The sequence below is a fragment of the Falco peregrinus genome, chromosome 2 (genome assembly GCF_023634155.1).
Source record: "Falco peregrinus isolate bFalPer1 chromosome 2, bFalPer1.pri, whole genome shotgun sequence".
Classification (NCBI taxonomy): domain Eukaryota; kingdom Metazoa; phylum Chordata; class Aves; order Falconiformes; family Falconidae; genus Falco; species Falco peregrinus.
Window position 1 is genome coordinate 37,483,282 of NC_073722.1, and position 17,496 is coordinate 37,500,777.

A 17,496-nucleotide genomic window follows, 5' to 3' on the forward strand; every position below is an offset into this window, starting at 1 on the left:
ACGCAAGTCCCAAGGCGAGCGGGCGCCCCGTCTCCCCGCCCCGCCGCGGCTGCGCGCAGGCGCCGCCGGAGCCCCGCCCCCGACCGTGCGTTACCACGGTGAAGCACCGCTAAGGCGGGAAGGGCGGTCGGGCAGACCTGTTGCCCCGCCCCGGCACAGGTCGACCAATGGGAGATGAGCTGCGGGGCGGGCCCGCCAATAGGGGATGGGGGGCGGGCTCGCGGCGGGCGTGAGGCTCCGTTGAGCGGCAGTGGCAGCGGCGTGCGCAGCGGGGAGGTATGCTGGGGTGGCGGTGGGGCGGTGGGGCGGGCGGGGCGTGGGGCCGCCGGCAGCAGCCGCCTGTCTCAGCCGCCCTGAGGCGGGGGGTCCCCAGTTGCCACTCTCGCCCTGGCACCGGTCTTGCCCTAGCTGTGCGGAGGCGGTGGCCTGGTGGGGCCCGGCTGGGGAGCGCGGCCCTGCCGGGCGCCTGGCCGGGTGGGGGCCTGCCCTGGGGCAGGTGGGCACTGCGCGGTGCTGCTTGATGGCCGCCCGGTCGTGGCCTAGCCGTGCGATTCGGGTTTGTCGCCTCGCTTTCTCGGCGCCGAGCGTAGGACGGGCCGTCTCGGGGTGTGAATTGTGCCCTGGCGCACAAGCCGCCTATGTGCGTGTCCGTGATGGATAAAATGACTTCTTGTCCAGGGGCTTGGGAGGCCAACGCCCTGCCAGCACTGGTGGGCTTTCTCGGACTCGTATTTCTCATGCCACGGGTAAAAATAAGCCACCCAACTTGTACAGTATGTACTCTGTTTGACTGAACTGTACCTTACCATCCACAGGCTGCTTATTGACTGTACATATCTGCACAGAACAGCGTGCAGTAGGAGCCCTAAGCTATGCCTAATGCCGCTGGTTTAGCAGTAGTACAGCATAGGTTGTTTCATAAGCAAACCGGGGGCAGGAAGAGAACTTAGTAAAGCCACGTGAAGTTAAAACTGAGACCCATCTACTATGTTTTACTATTCCCCAAACGAGAATACTGATGTTGATATTGAGTCTGTGTGTGGGGTTTTTTTGTTTTTTCTTAGAAGTGCAACTTGACACTCAGTTATCTGTTCTTCAATGCAAAATGTTAAGATGCTAAGACACTTCAGGCCTGTCATTTTCAGTTTTTTTCTCTCCTGGCCTTTATCCTTAGTTGCGGTTGTTTTCCCATCTACTGTTTTGCGGAAAAGATTACTTCACTTCTCTTGTATTTTGTCTTGCTATACTAATCAAGCTTATTCATTTTAGTCTTCTTTCATGGTATGGATCCTTCATCTTCCTGAGACTTTAGCAGCATCTGTGTCTGATGCATGGTAATTCTGTTACAAAAAAATGGTCCCAAATCAGGGAGAAGAGCCTCACTTGAGATGGGTGTGTAGTATGGATCTGATCTGTTAGGGTCTCCTCTCGAAAGGAAGCAGAGTTCAGCAAAGCACAAGTGCTGTTAGTGCTCTCAAATGAGGCTTGGAAGCAGAAAAGCTTAGAAACCTTTGTCTCTTTCAGCTTACAGAAACTTCCTCAGGGTATGGAAGTTCTTTCTCATGTAGAAAAGATGATCTTTTAGTCCACTCTGAATTTGTTTTGACATGTATCACTTTGGTCTTTGTTTTGCCAATTCTGTTTGCTGTTCTGACACCTCTATATTGCAATCCTTTCCAAGTGCAGCTCACTAATATCTTGTTTTTACCAAAGTGTTTTTTGACACAGAACCTTAAACACCATCAGCATTCATCTGAGTAATCTGTTTAATCTCAAAAGGTAGTCTAAGTGGTCAGATAGTATATCTAAAATACCGATTTATACCATTCTGTAATTAATTTATAAGCAACATGGAAAAATAAATTATCTTTGTTTTCAGTCAGAATTAGGGTCACGCTTTTCCACATTGAATAATGACTTAAACTTGATGGGGACCTCTTGAATTCAGTCCATTTTTGGCTTTGTTATAGTGACTAACTTCCAAAATACTGGATTTGGTGCTTCTTGAGAAAAGACAGGGCAGGATCCCACCGTCATAGTTATTCCAAGTAAAGCTGAATGAAAGATTGCTAACCAGATGTTATAGCTCTGTATGATGTGTGCTAGCTGATTCAGAAGATATGGCATTGACTGCTTGCTTTATTTGAAGATAAACACATTCCTTTTTTTATACTGTCTGTCAATATAAAAGATTAAACTCATTTTAGCAATGCAGACCTTTTTCTACACCAAGTGAGCCAACTGTACCAAAATAGAATTTAGACTAAAAGTAGATGATTTACAGAAAAGCTGCAAAGCATGTGACACAACTGAAAAGACAAATGGATTAACATTTTGAGTTAAAAAAAAAAGTAATATGACCTGGCAGGCTGATGACTAACTACAGCTGACTAAATCTGGTGTGTGCATTTTTTGCCTAGTACTCAGGTGAGATGCCTTAAGAAGATAACTATGGATAAATATATTAAAGTGCGAAAGATTGGAGAAGGATCCTTTGGGAAAGCAATTCTTGTCAAAGCTAAAGAAAATGGCCAACAGTATGTTATTAAAGAAATAAACATCTCTAAGGTGAGTGATTATTATTTATTACTGACTCATTCTTTTTGTATTTCTGTTGTCAAATTTTTATATTTTTTTTTTTCTTAAGATGTCAAATAAGGAGAGAGAAGAATCAAGGAGAGAAGTTGCTGTGTTAGCTAACATGAAACATCCAAATATTGTCCTGTACAGGGAGTCATTTGAAGGTAAGATTAATTAATGTGGTAGAACCTGAAGTAATCTTAGTAAGTGACTGTCCATGCCCTGCTTACTGCATTTTAGTATAAATTAGTGTGTTTTTTCTCTTTAATCAGTCTTTTTCATACTTTTATTACTTATTTCTGTTCTTTTTGGTTGTTGGGTTGTTCTTTTTTACAATTCCCATGCACTTTTTAAAATAATAGTAATAAAAAAAGAAGTGCAACACTTAAACAGAAATATTCATGTCTCTTCCTTACATGCATCAATTTTGGTTGATGCTTAAATGAAAGCGTTATGTTCTGTTTCTCCAAAGTGTGAGTCTCCTTGAGTACTTGTGTATACCCTAACGACTTCAATGTTTGTGTACATCATTAAAATTTGATGTCTAAATTTGGGTATTGATAACCTAGCAAGAGCAATTTTATCTCAAAGTCTGTTGTCTTAGAATGCAGTCTTCAGTAATTTCAGTCATAGCTTGGCTTTCAGAGCTGGAAAAATAGATGAGACTGTTTACTTCACCAAGCTATAAAGGAAGGAGAAGTGCAGTTCTACATAGTTTTCACAGTGAATGTCTTGGGAAATGAGCAGAAGGTATAGGTTAAAATACTACTAAAACCCCCCAAATATTATTTGAGATACTGTTCAGGAGCACTGCTCTTTTCTCCTTCCTTTCTGCTGTCTTTCGTGTCTTTCGGGGGATTTTATTTTTTCTATTCATTGAAACAGCCATAGTTTTCTGGTTTATAAATCCGTGCTTCTGTCTTCTCTGTAATAGAGGCCTGTTGTTTAAGACTGCTTTTTTTTCTTTTTTCCTCTTACAAGGTAGATCCTGTAATCTGTACTTCACAAGACTTCATGTTGCATCTTTAGTAGTAAAGCACATTGACTTTGAACATACTGATTTGCTTTATAAAACAGAGTTATTTCAACAATAGAAATCCAGACTCCTAGGATTTAAAATAATACTTATTATAAAGCTTAATCAAGGTACAAACAGCAGTAAGCACAAAAGAAAAATCCTGGGTTTGATGTTTTGAAAGATCAATTTCAGAAGCATTCTGCGAAAGTGAAATTTAAGTTAGTTAAATGGTTTAATTAATTTTGACTGTATTTAGAGTTTTTTAAGTGCTGTGATTATATCTCATAAAATGAGGGGGGGTTTTGAGCAGCGTTTGATTGATTTTATGCATTTATTCAGCTTTTCTCAAAATCATGCCTAATACATGAGTAGTGTAGTTCTTGTGGTTTTGGTAACTTCCAATTTGCTTCTGCCTAATATCAGTGACTGGAAAAGATTGCGCTGGGGAACAAAACTAACTCTGAATTGTGTTGTAAATGTACATACCTTCTAGTGGAAACTTGCATAGAATTTTTGGACGTCTCCCCAGATCTCATTCAAAAATGAGAAATTAATTATTTCCATCTGTCATTGTCTGCTGGAAGTTTTCTCATTGGTCTTCAGTCTCTGAAATGAACTCTGTCTGGTATGAGAGAGCTAGTGATTGTCACGTCCTTGCACTTAGTTTGAGTAATGCCTTGTCCAGGTAAAACTTCCAGAAAGAATTAGGCAAATAGAGGCAACTACCTAAATTAGGACTTTAAGGTCTCTGTTTTTAGAGGAGGGGATCTATAGGAGGTTTGAAAGCATATTGAAGAATGGGTTTATATTGCATGTATAAAAGTGACACTTAGAATTTCATAGTGGTTTTGAACAGCATTTGGGGGCATTGGTTCAGCAGATGTCATTTTTTTTTCTCTACATATCAAAATAGTCTGCTCTTACCAAAAATGGGAAACTTACATTGTGAAACTCAAAACAATAAAAGCTTTTTTTGCTTGAAGTTTGAGAAAAGGACTAATAAGTGATATCTGAAGCTGCATGTAAAAAGGTTAGTATTTTTGTTGATTTTTCTGTGACTGCAGTGAAGATACTTGGAAAGTCACGTTAAAGATGGGCCTTTTCTTTCCTTTTGAAATGCTGTGGTTTATTTTACAGAAAATGGTTGTCTCTACATAGTGATGGATTACTGTGAAGGAGGAGACCTGTTTAAAAAAATAAATGCCCAGAAAGGAATCTTATTCTCTGAAGATCAGGTAACAGCAAGCTGCTGCTATAGTGCTTTGTTTGCGTGATACTTTTTCATGAGTTTTAAATTGTTTTGGTTCAGTTTGGTAGATGTGTTTGGTTAATCTAATAGGATGTTCTCAAGATTCTCATTGCCATCAGTCACAGTAGTATGTTAAAAACAGAAACAGTAGCTGGAAGTCCTGCGTATGTTACTTGGGGCTGTCTGTATGTGTAAGGTGCTTTAAAAAAAGTTGGATCTCTTGCAGAGTGAACCATATCTGAGAAACGCAAAATAATGAAGGACAACATTAATATTTTTAAACCTCTGCATTTATTTTTTTTAGAAGATATAATGGCACAGGATTTTTGTTTTGTAACACTGATTTTCATTTATCAGAAGTATAAAATAACATATATTTGTAAGTATAATAATATAAAATATGGCAATATGAAGTTGACATAATTCAAAAGTTTATTTTTTCCATTAGAAAAAAAAATATTGTATCAGAAGTATGCCAGCAGATTTTATTTTCCCACAATACTGGTTATGAAGTAATTTGTACCATAGGAGAATTTGCAATAAACAAGAGGATTTTAGGTACAGATTCGATTAAGTGAAAATAGATTACGTTTGATTCAAAGTTTTGGTTACAACTGACACATTTCCTTGTTTATAAATTCTGTGCTTGTGTCTGCATCCAGAAGGATCTCAATTTACCTGTGGCTGGAAAGACTTAGTAGTATATTAGGCCTGTGCTGTATTTAGAATAGGGTAATCGTGAAACAATTTGGATGTAATTTGCAAAGCATTTAATTTTTCTAATTTGGGCTTACTTTTGCAAGATGAACTTATAGTGGAAAACTTAAAATTCCTCCTTGCATTATACTGTAATTTTGATATAGATGTACTTCTAAGTTGGGAACGTGAAACCACTATTCTCACGGAAAAGTTTTTGCCATTGGTCACTTTTTGCAAATTTGTAAAAATCACAATTTAAAAACAAAAGTGTTTTGTTGGCTTGTTTATAATCTTCTATTTATATGTTGTTTGTTGCTTTTCTCACTGAAATCTCCTTTGTACTGTTACTCTTTCTGAGGTAAAATATATAAAATTACTGTATGATAAAGTAAGAGTCTCTAAACATCAGTATGGCTTTCTAGGACTGGTTGGTTGACTGCAGGAAGAGTACTGGTTACAGTAAAAGTACAGTCTTTAAGATGCAAGTTTTATGTCAAACATTTTAGCTGATGAAATTCATATTGCATACTTTTGCTATGTTTATATGTAATGAAACTAGTGGTCTCAGGTTTAATATCTAATTCAGGTAAGACGCATCTTTCATTAAAAAGCTTGCATTGAAGTACTCTTAAGGTTTTAGTTATTCTATGGTATAAACAAAGTTTTATGGGAAAAGGGTAAAATCTTGAGTTATAATTATAAAACTGATATGATAATGTCTTCAGTTGTGTAACTGGGGATGCTTTCAGCTAAATAACAATGCTGATGTTGCATTTTCTTTTATGCATAGATTCTGGATTGGTTTGTACAAATCTGTTTAGCACTAAAACACATACATGACAGAAAAATCTTGCATCGGGACATAAAGTCACAGGTATGTAGATAACTATTTTTTTAACTGAATTTACCTCCAAAGTTATTTCATTCATCTCTTGCTAGTGTAAGTTGGCAAATTATGGAAAATAAGTCTTTTACATAAGCACTTCTAATAACGGTAACACGTTTTTTTCTTCAGAATTATCTGGAAAAGGTTTATATGGTATTTGTACAAACAGATGAGTCTGTTTGATGCAGCTACTTCAGCATTACTCATATTTATGTGTGGGGACAGAACGGGTTATGTTTTAGAATGTGTAATACAGTGTTTAATTTGAAGAAGTAGGACAAGAGTAAGTCAGGTGTTTGATAGTAGTCAGTAACACTTTTGCTAGTGACTTCAGAGTGATCAAATGGTGAAAAACTATTCTTCCCATAACATGTTGAGAACAAAAATTGTGCAATTGTATGAATGTTTTAATTAACAGACTTCTTAACATTTCTATATCAAGAACATATTTTTAACCAAAGATGGAACAGTACAACTGGGAGATTTTGGGATCGCCAGAGTTCTTAACAGGTAATTCCTTTTTGATGCTGTTCTCTAACTTAATTGAAATCACTTTGATCTAGGAAAACACAATCTGTGCACTTCATATAACCAGTTAACATTCATTCTTATTTTTTTCTTAGTACTGCAGAGTTGGCTCGCACTTGCATAGGAACGCCATACTATTTGTCACCTGAAATATGTCAGAACAAACCTTACAACAATAAAAGGTACTAATAAGCATTTTATTAAACCTTTTTGGTAAGGAAAGTGAGTTCTTCTAGAAATCTGAAGATGTTCTGCTCTTATGATGATGAATAGCTGTTCATCTTTTATCTGAGAAGGTACTGAGTCTCACTGTACAAGCAGGACCTTAGTAGGTCTGTGCAGTACAAAGCAATGTGATGCAGAGATGACTTAGCTTAATGCTCTGAATTCTAGACCTAGTAGTGTTCTGAATTACGGTTTTACATTTGCCTACCTGCACAACAGTTGTACCGCCTTAATTTATGCAGTACGAATGTGAAATTGTGTTAACGATGAAATCACAAACACAGTAATTGGATTCTCTAAGCACATGCATAGATCGATGGCTCAGCTTGCTTCAGTTAACAAAAGTTACATGTTTGCTATCCTGGCAGTAGGCTGTATCTGATAACAGCATCCCTAATGTAATTAAAATAGTCATTATCAATTTAGTCTTATACTGTGCTGGGCTGTTTCATCTATTGCTGTGAGTGCCTTACACTAGTTTCAGTTGGTTTCTTAAAAAATAATAATTATTGCAGTTCCTTGTCCCTTAATTTCTTCAATATGGGTTAGAATACCATTGGATAATAAATCCAAATTCTGTAATCCTGTAATGAGCGAGGGTAAGGTAAGTCAATGGTAAACAGCAAATTTGACTTTGAGAATTGTAGTTGCTGAATGAGGTGGTGAGTTTTGTTTGGGTTTTTTGTTTGTTTAATCCAAAGACCTCAGGCAAATGTATATATTTAAAGAAAATAAAGCCCTTGTCAATATTTTGTCCCATTTCTGTGACTGGGTTGGTTCAGGTAAAAAGGTCTGAATAAAATCTGGAGCCAAAGTAACCTCATCTGATTTTAGGTTGACCATATTTTTGGTTGCTGAATTTATTTATTTTGAGGGGGAGGGGGGTGTGTTGCGGGTGTGGGAGTGGGGGGGGTGGTATGAAGGGTGGAAGATGTACATACAAGGGAGGGTGTACATACTCAAAATACACTTTCCCTTTCAAAGACAGGTTTCACAGATATGTTACTTGGCAATGTTATACCTAGAACTAATTCTTAACATACATTCTCTTTGATTTAGTGATATATGGGCCCTTGGTTGTGTTCTCTATGAAATGTGTACACTTAAACATGCGGTGAGTAGAAACTTCCTCTATCTTTAAAAGAACAGTGATTTCAAACAGGAATTTTTCTTGATGTTATACAAATGTCTTTCAGTTGATGAAAAGCTTTCATGGTGACTGTTTAAAATTACCTTCAACAGTCTTGTCTCCTCTTCCTATACTGACCATTGTTTTCCATCTGTGTTTTGGTTCATGTCAATCTCTCCATAAATCTTAGTACTGTGTATTTTGTTTCCAGTGCAATTTTTTTAATTAATTGTATTAGCAGAAAAAAACCCCTAGGTGTTGCAACAAATGATGCTGTGAATAATGTTCCTTTATTTCGAAAGAAAATTGACATTTTCATTGAAAGTCTGAATTTGGACTGTCGGCTTTTATGCAACTAGACTAATGCATTTCTATTTAGAACAGTTAGAAAAAACTCTCAAGGTGAAAGATTTGCCTTCCTCACCCCCCCACCCCCATTGTGTGGGTGTTGTTTTGAAGGGAAGATAACCCATTTTTTTCTGTCATGTTTTGGGATTTTGTATGGTTTTGTTTTGGTTTTTTAATAGCTATTTTCATTAAAAGAAAAAATACAACATGAAAATCAGAAAAAAAATTCAAGGGATAAGGATTTCATTTTATTTCAAGCTTTTGTAATTTCTTATTGCTTGGTCTTTCCTGTGGCAACAATGTTGCCTTTCTGAGAGTTGATGGCAATAGGTTGTTTTCCATGAGCCCGGCGATAAGTACTGTTTTTATTTTTATTTTTATTTTTATTGTACAAAGGAATTGAAATGGTGTGCTTGCTTTCCTGAGCTTAAGTTGAAGTCTAAGCATTCCTTTGGATTTTACAGTGAATGAGTGCGAATGCGTTATATTTTTTTATTTGAAATGTGGCTTTGCTAAGAAGGGCAGAAGACATGATGGTTCAAAGTGTTTGAGAGAGGACATCAAGCAGACAATTATAGATTTACTTTATCCTTAATTTTATATCATTGTCACTGTAGATCTGGAGGGAAATAATTATTTGTTAGCAAAGCTTATATGTCTATAGTACGAAACATCTGTATTCTGATGTATTTATAATCAGAATACTTGGCAGCACGTTATTTTGAGCTGCTGCTGTAAACTGTTGATGGCCTTGAAATTTTGTTTGGTATGTTGAGGCAGGGGAAAGTGTGTGTTGTTTTGGTGGGTTCTTTTATTTACCTCATGATCTTTATATGCAGCCTTGCATGTGGACAGACAGTAAGTAATACATAGTAACTGTTTTCTTTCTTATATGATACAGTTTGAAGCTGGTAACATGAAAAACTTGGTACTGAAGATAATCTCTGGACCTTTTCCTCCTGTTTCTACACATTACTCCTATGATTTACGTAATCTGTTGTCACAGTTATTTAAAAGGAATCCTAGGAATAGACCATCAGTAAACTCCATATTGGAGAAGAACTTTATAGCCAAACGAGTTGAAAAATTTCTCACACCACAGGTATGGAGTTAGTTTTAATTCTAATTTTGCTAAAAACATCATAGGACTTTTCTTTTTCTTCATTATAATGTTAATATACTATGTGGAGAAATTGGAGTAATGGTATTCCCTAGAGCTTTTAAGAGACACTTTCAGTGGAGGAAAAGAGTTTTGCTATGAACTTTATAGAAGAATCTCCAATTACTTAAGTATTTGGTAGCTTCCACAAACAAATTAAAATAGTAATTTTTGTAAATGCATTGCCTTGTGTGTTTTTCTATATAGTGAGGAATTATGAGTGAGATGATTATTTCATTGGATATGCATTTTTTCATAACATGGTGCTGTCAATGACTTCAGCATCCCTGCTTTATCATAATTTCTTCAATCGTTTTTTTGTTTGGAATTTGGAATGGTCTGAAAGCATGTTCTATGAAGTATTACTAATTAAACTAATACTTAAATATCTTCATGTTTAAATGTATCACATGTATATAACCTTGAGGAAGTTGCTCACTATTCTGTTTAGAATCTGTTGATATCATTTGACATCTATTCATGTCCTCTTATGTAAATTTAATCAAAAGAGATAAAGATTAGCAAGTGAATAATAGTGGTATGAGGTAAATAAATGTAGACAAATTTTAAACTAATAATAGTTTAAAGTTCCAATGAAAGATAAGATTCGTAAGTTTTTACAGATAAGTTTGTTCTAACTTTTACAACAGTAATAGCTTGATCTGATTTTATTTCCAGTAGCTAAAATGGATATGATATTTTTATTTGGAGTTAGTGAGGCAAAATGTAATTAATAATAGAGTACTAATTTCTCCTAGATCGAGTATGAATACTTGCACACAATTTTCCCAGCTGGATCACTAACACGTTTGACTTAGAGATGCTACCTAATCTTAAAAACAACAGAAGAAACCCACACCCAGAAAACACCTTTTACTAAATGTATCAATCCCTGGTCCTGGTACATTCATGTTCAGCTGGAGGTGGTTGTTCTGTAACACGGCTGTAATGCCTGTTGCCTTTCAGTTTCACCTGTGGCTAATGCTGTGTTCCTCTGCCTAAGTTTAAAAGAGATTTTCTGTGTTGACATCTTCAGTGGGTTGCAACTACTGCTGAAATTCTGCTCTTAAATGACAGGAAAGCAGTCTTCCAGTTTTACATAAATTGTTTCTTAATGTTCATGGTTAGTAAGTTACATTAAACAGTAGATCTCAATTAGCATACATTTAAAATAAATAAAAAAGGGCTTTTTGAAAGGTACTGAAGAGTTTCTTTTATGTTTCTTTTCTGTCAGAAGCTGCATTATCATGGAAACATCACACTTCACTTGTTACAGCCTACCACCTAAATTAAAGCTTCAAGATCACTGAAATACCACTAGTAGGAGACCACTCACATGTGTGACTTCTTGCTTACAGAATCTTTTGATGAGAGAGACTGTACAGGTTGAAAAGTTTCTCTGCTATCATGTGCAGAGTCCTAAGTTCTGCACTCTGGTTCTTGGGGTTTTTTTCAGTTTTAACTCTTCAGCATCCATTATAACTGACTGGTAGCCTCCAAGCAAACAGTCTGGATAGTTCAAGATTCTATAAAGACTATTCCTTAAAACCTTGGGGTTTAGTGACTGGACAGTTAACATTGCTGTCGGTTGTTGTCAGAACATTAAGTAACACATTCCTGGCATGCCCAGTCTCTAGAAAGGTGGTCTGTAGTATGGTCATTATCTGTCTGTTAGTAGCTTTACTGTTGTAAAAAATACCTTTGCAGTTCCCATCCTTTGAATGTTCTGTATTGGTAGCACCAGCTGCAGCACTCTTGATTCAAGCAGGATCTTGGAAAATGAGAACATGGTGCTGGCTCAGCTAAAACTCAGTCTTACGCCATGTCTTGTGGGGAGTGAACACTGGCTATAAACAGTGCCTGGTGAGGCAAATATGAGCAAGGCAGGGCTATGTGACATTACCCTGTAATACTCTCCCAACCTTCATTTTTTGTTGTCTCATTTGCATCAGCTCAGGAAAGCATCTTCTTTGGTATTTTGTCATCCTCAATAGATTTCTCATCTGTTAGCTTATCTCATTTCTCCGTGAACCTGGTTAAGTTTTCATGATCAGTGAGAAATTCACAGGTCTGCTATTTGTTGCAGAAAGGATCAACTCTGTATTCTAAACCTTCCTCCTTATATTCAGTTGCACCCCACTTCTTATATTGGTATTACCATTTGCTGCGCTTGTGTGTTTCTCTGCAAAATCACATGGTATTTTAGACCTGTCACATTACATCTCAGTCATCTTTTATAGGCTGAAGAGCAAGCTTATTTGTCCTCTGTACTGAAGCTTTTCAACACTTTTAATTATCCTTACTGCTCTTTGAACCTTTTTCATTTCTGCTACATGGTTTTTGAGGTCTTGGGTTCAGAACTACATACAATATTCGAGATGTTGGCCTGTTAATGTTTGAATGCTGTCTGTCAAGGCTCCAATTTTTTACTCCAGTAAAGCTGTTTTCCACATTTTATTATGTTAATCTGATATGCCTGACAGCATACCATATCTGTTGTTCCTAGATAGCCACATATTTTGTCATCTTTGCATCTTGAGAAGGACAGAGAAACTTAAAAACTGTAAATATTTTTAAAGGACTGTTTTTTTGACACAAGCTGCCTGAGATATTGAAGTGAAATTTCAACTATACAGAAATCTAATATGAACTATATGTAAAACTATGTTGATGCTTACATTAACTTTCTTCTAGATTCTTAGCTAGTTCATAAATGAAGTAATGTGCCACCTAGAAGTCAGACTAAATTGCTCTTTTGAAAATTATTTGAGCAATTATGCCAAAAATGTTTGAAAATACCAAATCCAGCTTCATATTAATGTTAGTGATGCTAAATTGAATACATGAAGTTGAGTATCCATTTAAATTTAAGTTACAGTAATGTCATGGTCTGAAACCAGGACAAACAAATACTATTAGTTAGATGCTTACTGGGAGTAGCACACTTTTCTGAAAGCGAGTTCTTTCTAGCTTCAGCCATAAATACTGATGGCTAACTGTTCAACTTTTTGTTTAGCTTATTGCAGAAGAATTCAATCACAAAATCTTCCAGAAGTTTGGACCACATGCTGCGCCAGGTAAGTAAGTGTGTAAAGTGCGTTTGCTTTCAGTTCAGGCAAGATAGTGTATGTAGCTTTGTTCCTTTATTGGTTTTGATGGGTTCTTATACCTGATACTACAAGTTTCAGAAAAAAAAGAGAGGGAAGCAATTTTCCCTCTTCTTCTGGGGAGCTAGATGTATGTAGGATACAAATGATGTAAATACAAACTGTGGTACTGTAATATTTTAGGTGTACTTTTTCCTTTTGCAGTGGTACTACACTTCCAAAATCTAGGGAGATAGTGAAGGCTGCAAATACTGGAAATTACTTATATGCTGTTATTGTATGATTATTTTTCCCCCCTTACTAATGACCAATGGGTAATGAAAAATTCCATTTCTTGTAAAAATGAAGGAGGTTTCATTAGAGATTCCAGGATTAAGCCCTGACTTCAGCCCAAAGCAGTAGAATTTCTACTGCTGGTAGCAAAATAGATCATGGTTCATTTTGTCCAGATAGTCTTACCCTACTTCATTTTCCTGCATTAGTTTACCCTTTTTCTCCTAGATTTTCTTCTTCTTCCTTTATTTTATTTCATTTCCTTGTAATTACTTGAAGCTGTGGCAAGTGCTTTAGTATCTTTTGATAGGGTTGTATAAGCATTTCACTGTCATCCTGCTATTCTGTAGTAAGACAGCCCTGCGACCACAGAATCAAGTCCACAATATTGGCATCTTTTCAGGAACTCTGCAAGGAAAACAATATCCCTGGAGGCCTTTGAAGCCCTTCCAGAACTCGTCTTCTGGTGATGTTAGTGTTGCAGGTTGCAGTCCAGTGTTGTTAGTGGAAGGGGGCCTGTGTCTGCATTCGATAAGGAAAACTTTTCCCTCTGTCCATGACAACTGTATAATAAAACATGGCAGCTGAGATAAGCTTAAAATTCTCCAGTGTGCAGTGCTGAGAGTGAGGAGCTCAGGGACTGTATTCTGCTGTTTCTTGTCAAGCATGAAATTTAGACTTGCTGTTTTGGACAACTGGGTATATTGCACTTACGCATCAGCTCACATGAATGAAATGTTAGCAGCTCACTCATTTTCCTCCAGATTTGCTGTTCCCATATCTTGAGAAAGGGAAATATGGTACATTGGCCAGCCTGGAGAACTGTAATGTAAAACAGGGTTGTTTTTTCTTCTTAGCTAAAAGACCAGCTCAAGAACAAGTACTGACTTCAGTTGCACCAGCTCAGAAAATTACCAAGCCTGCTGCAAAATATGGAGTGCCTTTAGTGATCAGGAAGTCTAGTGATGCACCTAAAAAGCCTAATGAGAAGAAGTCATTGGCTAAGTCTAGACTGGTAAGCTACATTACTTGAATTGAATTGTTTTGCTTATAGCTTATTTAAATGCTGTGAAAATACTATGCATTCCTTCAAAATGTCTTATGTAGACACATGCATCTGCAAAGAAAGTAGTAGTAGTAGCCAGTGCTTGGCTTGCATAATTGTTGATTTGTGGTTGTTGTTGTTTAGGTTGGTTTTGATATAATGATTTTCAGAGACTGCTACCTTTAGGTTTGAGTTTTAATTCCACTGCTGAATTAGATGTGCTTTGCATGTCTTCAGTTCCTTTGTTGGTGTTGACCACTCTTAGAAATGTTGGAAGTCTGTCAGGTACACAAAGATCATTGACACTGGATAAGAATCTTTGCATCTTTCTTCCTTGTTCCAAAGTGATCTCAAATTTTCAAAACGTAGAAAACTTCTGTATTCATTTTCTAAAGTGTTCTCGGCCAGAGAAATTGGGTAAATGGAAGAAGAGTTTCCCAGACTTAATTCCATGAACTAATGAGAAATAGTCTTCTGGATACCTTCATACAGTACTTTTGATCTTTCTTCCAGCCATCTTCTCTGTACTCCTTATTACATAAAACTCTTTTTTTTTCTTTCTCTCTTTATTCCTTTAATTACTGCATGGCCAAGAGATGTTTACAGTACAGCTAGTTTTGATCTATATGCATCTGCCAGCCAACAACAGGAAGCTTCCACTGCCGCAAGGGAACTAATTCAGATTTTCTTCTGAATAAGTAATACTGTTGTTGTTGCGGGCGGGTTGTGGGTTTGGGGTTTTCTTCCTTTCCTTCTTCCCATGGTACTCTGGGGATCATAGTGCTGAGATCTCTATCCATCTGTCAAATTTGATAGGTGGACAGAAAATTATCCTTGAGATATAAGTTATTTTGGGGGTTCAAAAGTTATTGGAGGTTTAAGGAAAAGATTGATCACAAAAGTCTTTGTTGGCTTGTGATACACAGTTTGAAAAAGAGAGTAAGAAAAATGGAACACACAGACTTCTTGTGTATCCTTATGAGACTGTGAGGTTTTTATGTTTTAAGGCTTGGTTGCACATCTGTCTGCTAGTCTGCTGCTCATTGTATTTCACCAGCCAACACCAATCCAACTTGCATGGGAGACTGCAAGTGACAGGGTAGAGACTGAGAAAATAGCTCCTTGCTGCATGTAAGGAGTCAGTAATGCTGCAATTTTAAGATCTACTCTTTGTGTGGATTGTGTCTAGTGACAGTAGGTATCCTAGTAGGATAGAAACAATGACTACAGTGTAATATAAATTTTCTTCTATTTGCTGTTGTTCCAGGATAGACTGAGCTTGCAGCTCTCAGCTGGCTTTGGAAGAGCATGTAACAATTATCTCCTATGTTTAGTGATACTCGATTAACTCAGTGTAGTTGAACTTAATTGACTTAAGTCTCTATAAAGGCTTCTACCTTCCAAAGTACTTGATTTTATATTCTGAAATACTTTGATAGGATTTTAGGCTGGCAAAAGAAAATATTTTGAAGCTCTCTATGTTCTAGTACGGCCAGAAAAACAAAAAGCTTTAAAAGTAACCATCACTTTTTTGAGAAGATGAGAGCAAGCAGTATGGTTTATTACATATGGCTGCTTCTTTACCAGGTATTCAATAGAGGCTGTGTTCTTCTCTTCTATAGGTGACAAGAACCTTGGTTAGAGTTACTCAAGCAAAAATAGCCTGAGGATAACCTAATAGATCTATTCTCCAAATAAGAGCATCTTGGTAACTAGGGACCTTCAAAGGCTTTTAATAGGAAAAGATTGTAATGCAGAATGATATTGCCAGAGAAGAAAAATTAAGACAAAACAGATTTAGAAATTGCTGCCTTCAGCTTTCACAAGACAGAGCTTTTAGTAGAGGGTGAAGAAGTACGGTAGCTAGATCCTAACAGTGCTTTGCACTTAGAACCTCATGAGTAATTATTTTAAACCACATTTTGCACATACTAAGTTGTATGTTTAAGATTTTTTTTTTTCTGATTAGAATTTTTCTCTCATTCTGGTGTTGTGCTGTCTAATTTGTAAAGTTTCACCTTTTATCCAGGCCTTTTCAAGTCCAATGAAGAAAATTAATCCAGGAGAAGAAAGGAGGAAAATGTTTGAGGTATCATGACATTATCTGTTAATTTTCAAACCAATCAAAAGCTAAGTCCAGAGCAAGAATGACAACATTAAACCTTCAAACCTTTCCTCCTTATCTTTTTTCCAAACGTTATATGACAGTATTTTTTTAATGTTTTTTTTTTCCCCTAATCTTTGTGGACCTACACCAGCAATTGGAGCACTAACCTGGCTTGACAGAGATTTGACAGAAAATGGCTCAGTAATAAGTACTGAATTATATGCTTATTTTTCAGGAACCTTCAAAAAGGAAAAGGTTAGAATTGCCTGAGAAAGAAAAACGCCAGAGAGATCAGGTAGACAAGATTCTTGAGACTTCCTTTTTCCACCCAAAGTAATTTTAATGAAGTATCTTGTGGTGTGATGTGTTATATGTTGCATAAGAATATGTAGTAGCTGGATTTCCCAGTTATTAAACATGTTTAATTCTTACACATTGCAGATGAGTTTACTGAAGGCAGATGAAATGAGAAGATTGGAAAAAGAAAGGGTAAAATAAGTTTAAAATGTGTTAATTAGTAAAGTTCCATTTTTACGTAGTGATTCCTTGAATTTTGTTTTCCTGTATTGTTTTCTCCTTCAGATGGAACGAATAAACAGAGCCAGGGAACAAGGATGGAGGAATGTGCTTGGTTCATGTGGAAGTGGTGATGTTAAGGTTGGCAGCAGATGCAGAAATGTGGTGTAGTCTGTTCCCCCCACTTTTGGTTTTCTGGCATGGTCTTCGCTTTTCAGAAAGATCTGTTCTTGAAGGTCAACTCTTGGGACTGTCCATTATTAATCTATGGATAATTTAAGAAAAATTGTATAACAGACTCCCTTCCCTGGCTTTTTGGAATCGTGTGCAGTTTTCATTTTTAATACTTACTAAATTTCCGAATCTCTTCTCTTTCTGCCAGGAACGGTTTTCATGCACCACTTTCTTTTTTCCACTCCTGCTTTCGCTACTTCTCCTCTGCTGAGTCTATGCATGAACAGCTTTCGCATTCAAGTTTGTTCTTGAATTCTTTTGTTGAAATCTTTTTCCAGGTTCTCATATTAGGATAATAGACCTCTTCCCCAGTATTAAATACCTGCTTCTAAGCATTCTTTGTTATTGAGCAACAAAAATGTTTATATATACTGCTAAGTTGTTCAGGAGGGG

At 36.9% G+C, this 17,496-nt stretch overlaps 1 protein-coding gene across 10 annotated transcripts in view; it reads left to right on the forward strand.

Moving 5' to 3' along the window:
• The first annotated feature begins 210 nt into the window (after positions 1-210).
• The window catches only part of NEK1 (NIMA related kinase 1), a 48,977-nt gene continuing 31,691 nt past the window's right edge, over positions 211-17,496 (forward strand). For 6 of the 10 annotated variants that reach the window (XR_008745567.1, XR_008745568.1, XM_055794320.1 and 3 more), the window contains exons 1-15: positions 211-276; positions 2,421-2,568; positions 2,648-2,744; positions 4,736-4,833; positions 6,337-6,420; positions 6,875-6,942; positions 7,056-7,142; positions 8,245-8,299; positions 9,564-9,764; positions 12,838-12,898; positions 14,059-14,216; positions 16,276-16,335; positions 16,589-16,648; positions 16,795-16,842; positions 16,936-17,010. Coding sequence is in view for 8 of the 10 variants with exons in the window: in XM_055794320.1 (XP_055650295.1) it covers positions 2,452-2,568; positions 2,648-2,744; positions 4,736-4,833; positions 6,337-6,420; positions 6,875-6,942; positions 7,056-7,142; positions 8,245-8,299; positions 9,564-9,764; positions 12,838-12,898; positions 14,059-14,216; positions 16,276-16,335; positions 16,589-16,648; positions 16,795-16,842; positions 16,936-17,010 (1,269 nt within the window). In the remaining 2 variants the exon portion in view is untranslated. The remainder of the gene's footprint in view (positions 277-2,420; positions 2,569-2,647; positions 2,745-4,735; positions 4,834-6,336; positions 6,421-6,874; positions 6,943-7,055; positions 7,143-8,244; positions 8,300-9,563; positions 9,765-12,837; positions 12,899-14,058; positions 14,217-16,275; positions 16,336-16,588; positions 16,649-16,794; positions 16,843-16,935; positions 17,011-17,496) is intronic. The other 4 variants (XM_055794318.1, XM_055794324.1, XM_055794317.1 and 1 more) reach the window with 3 other exon arrangements.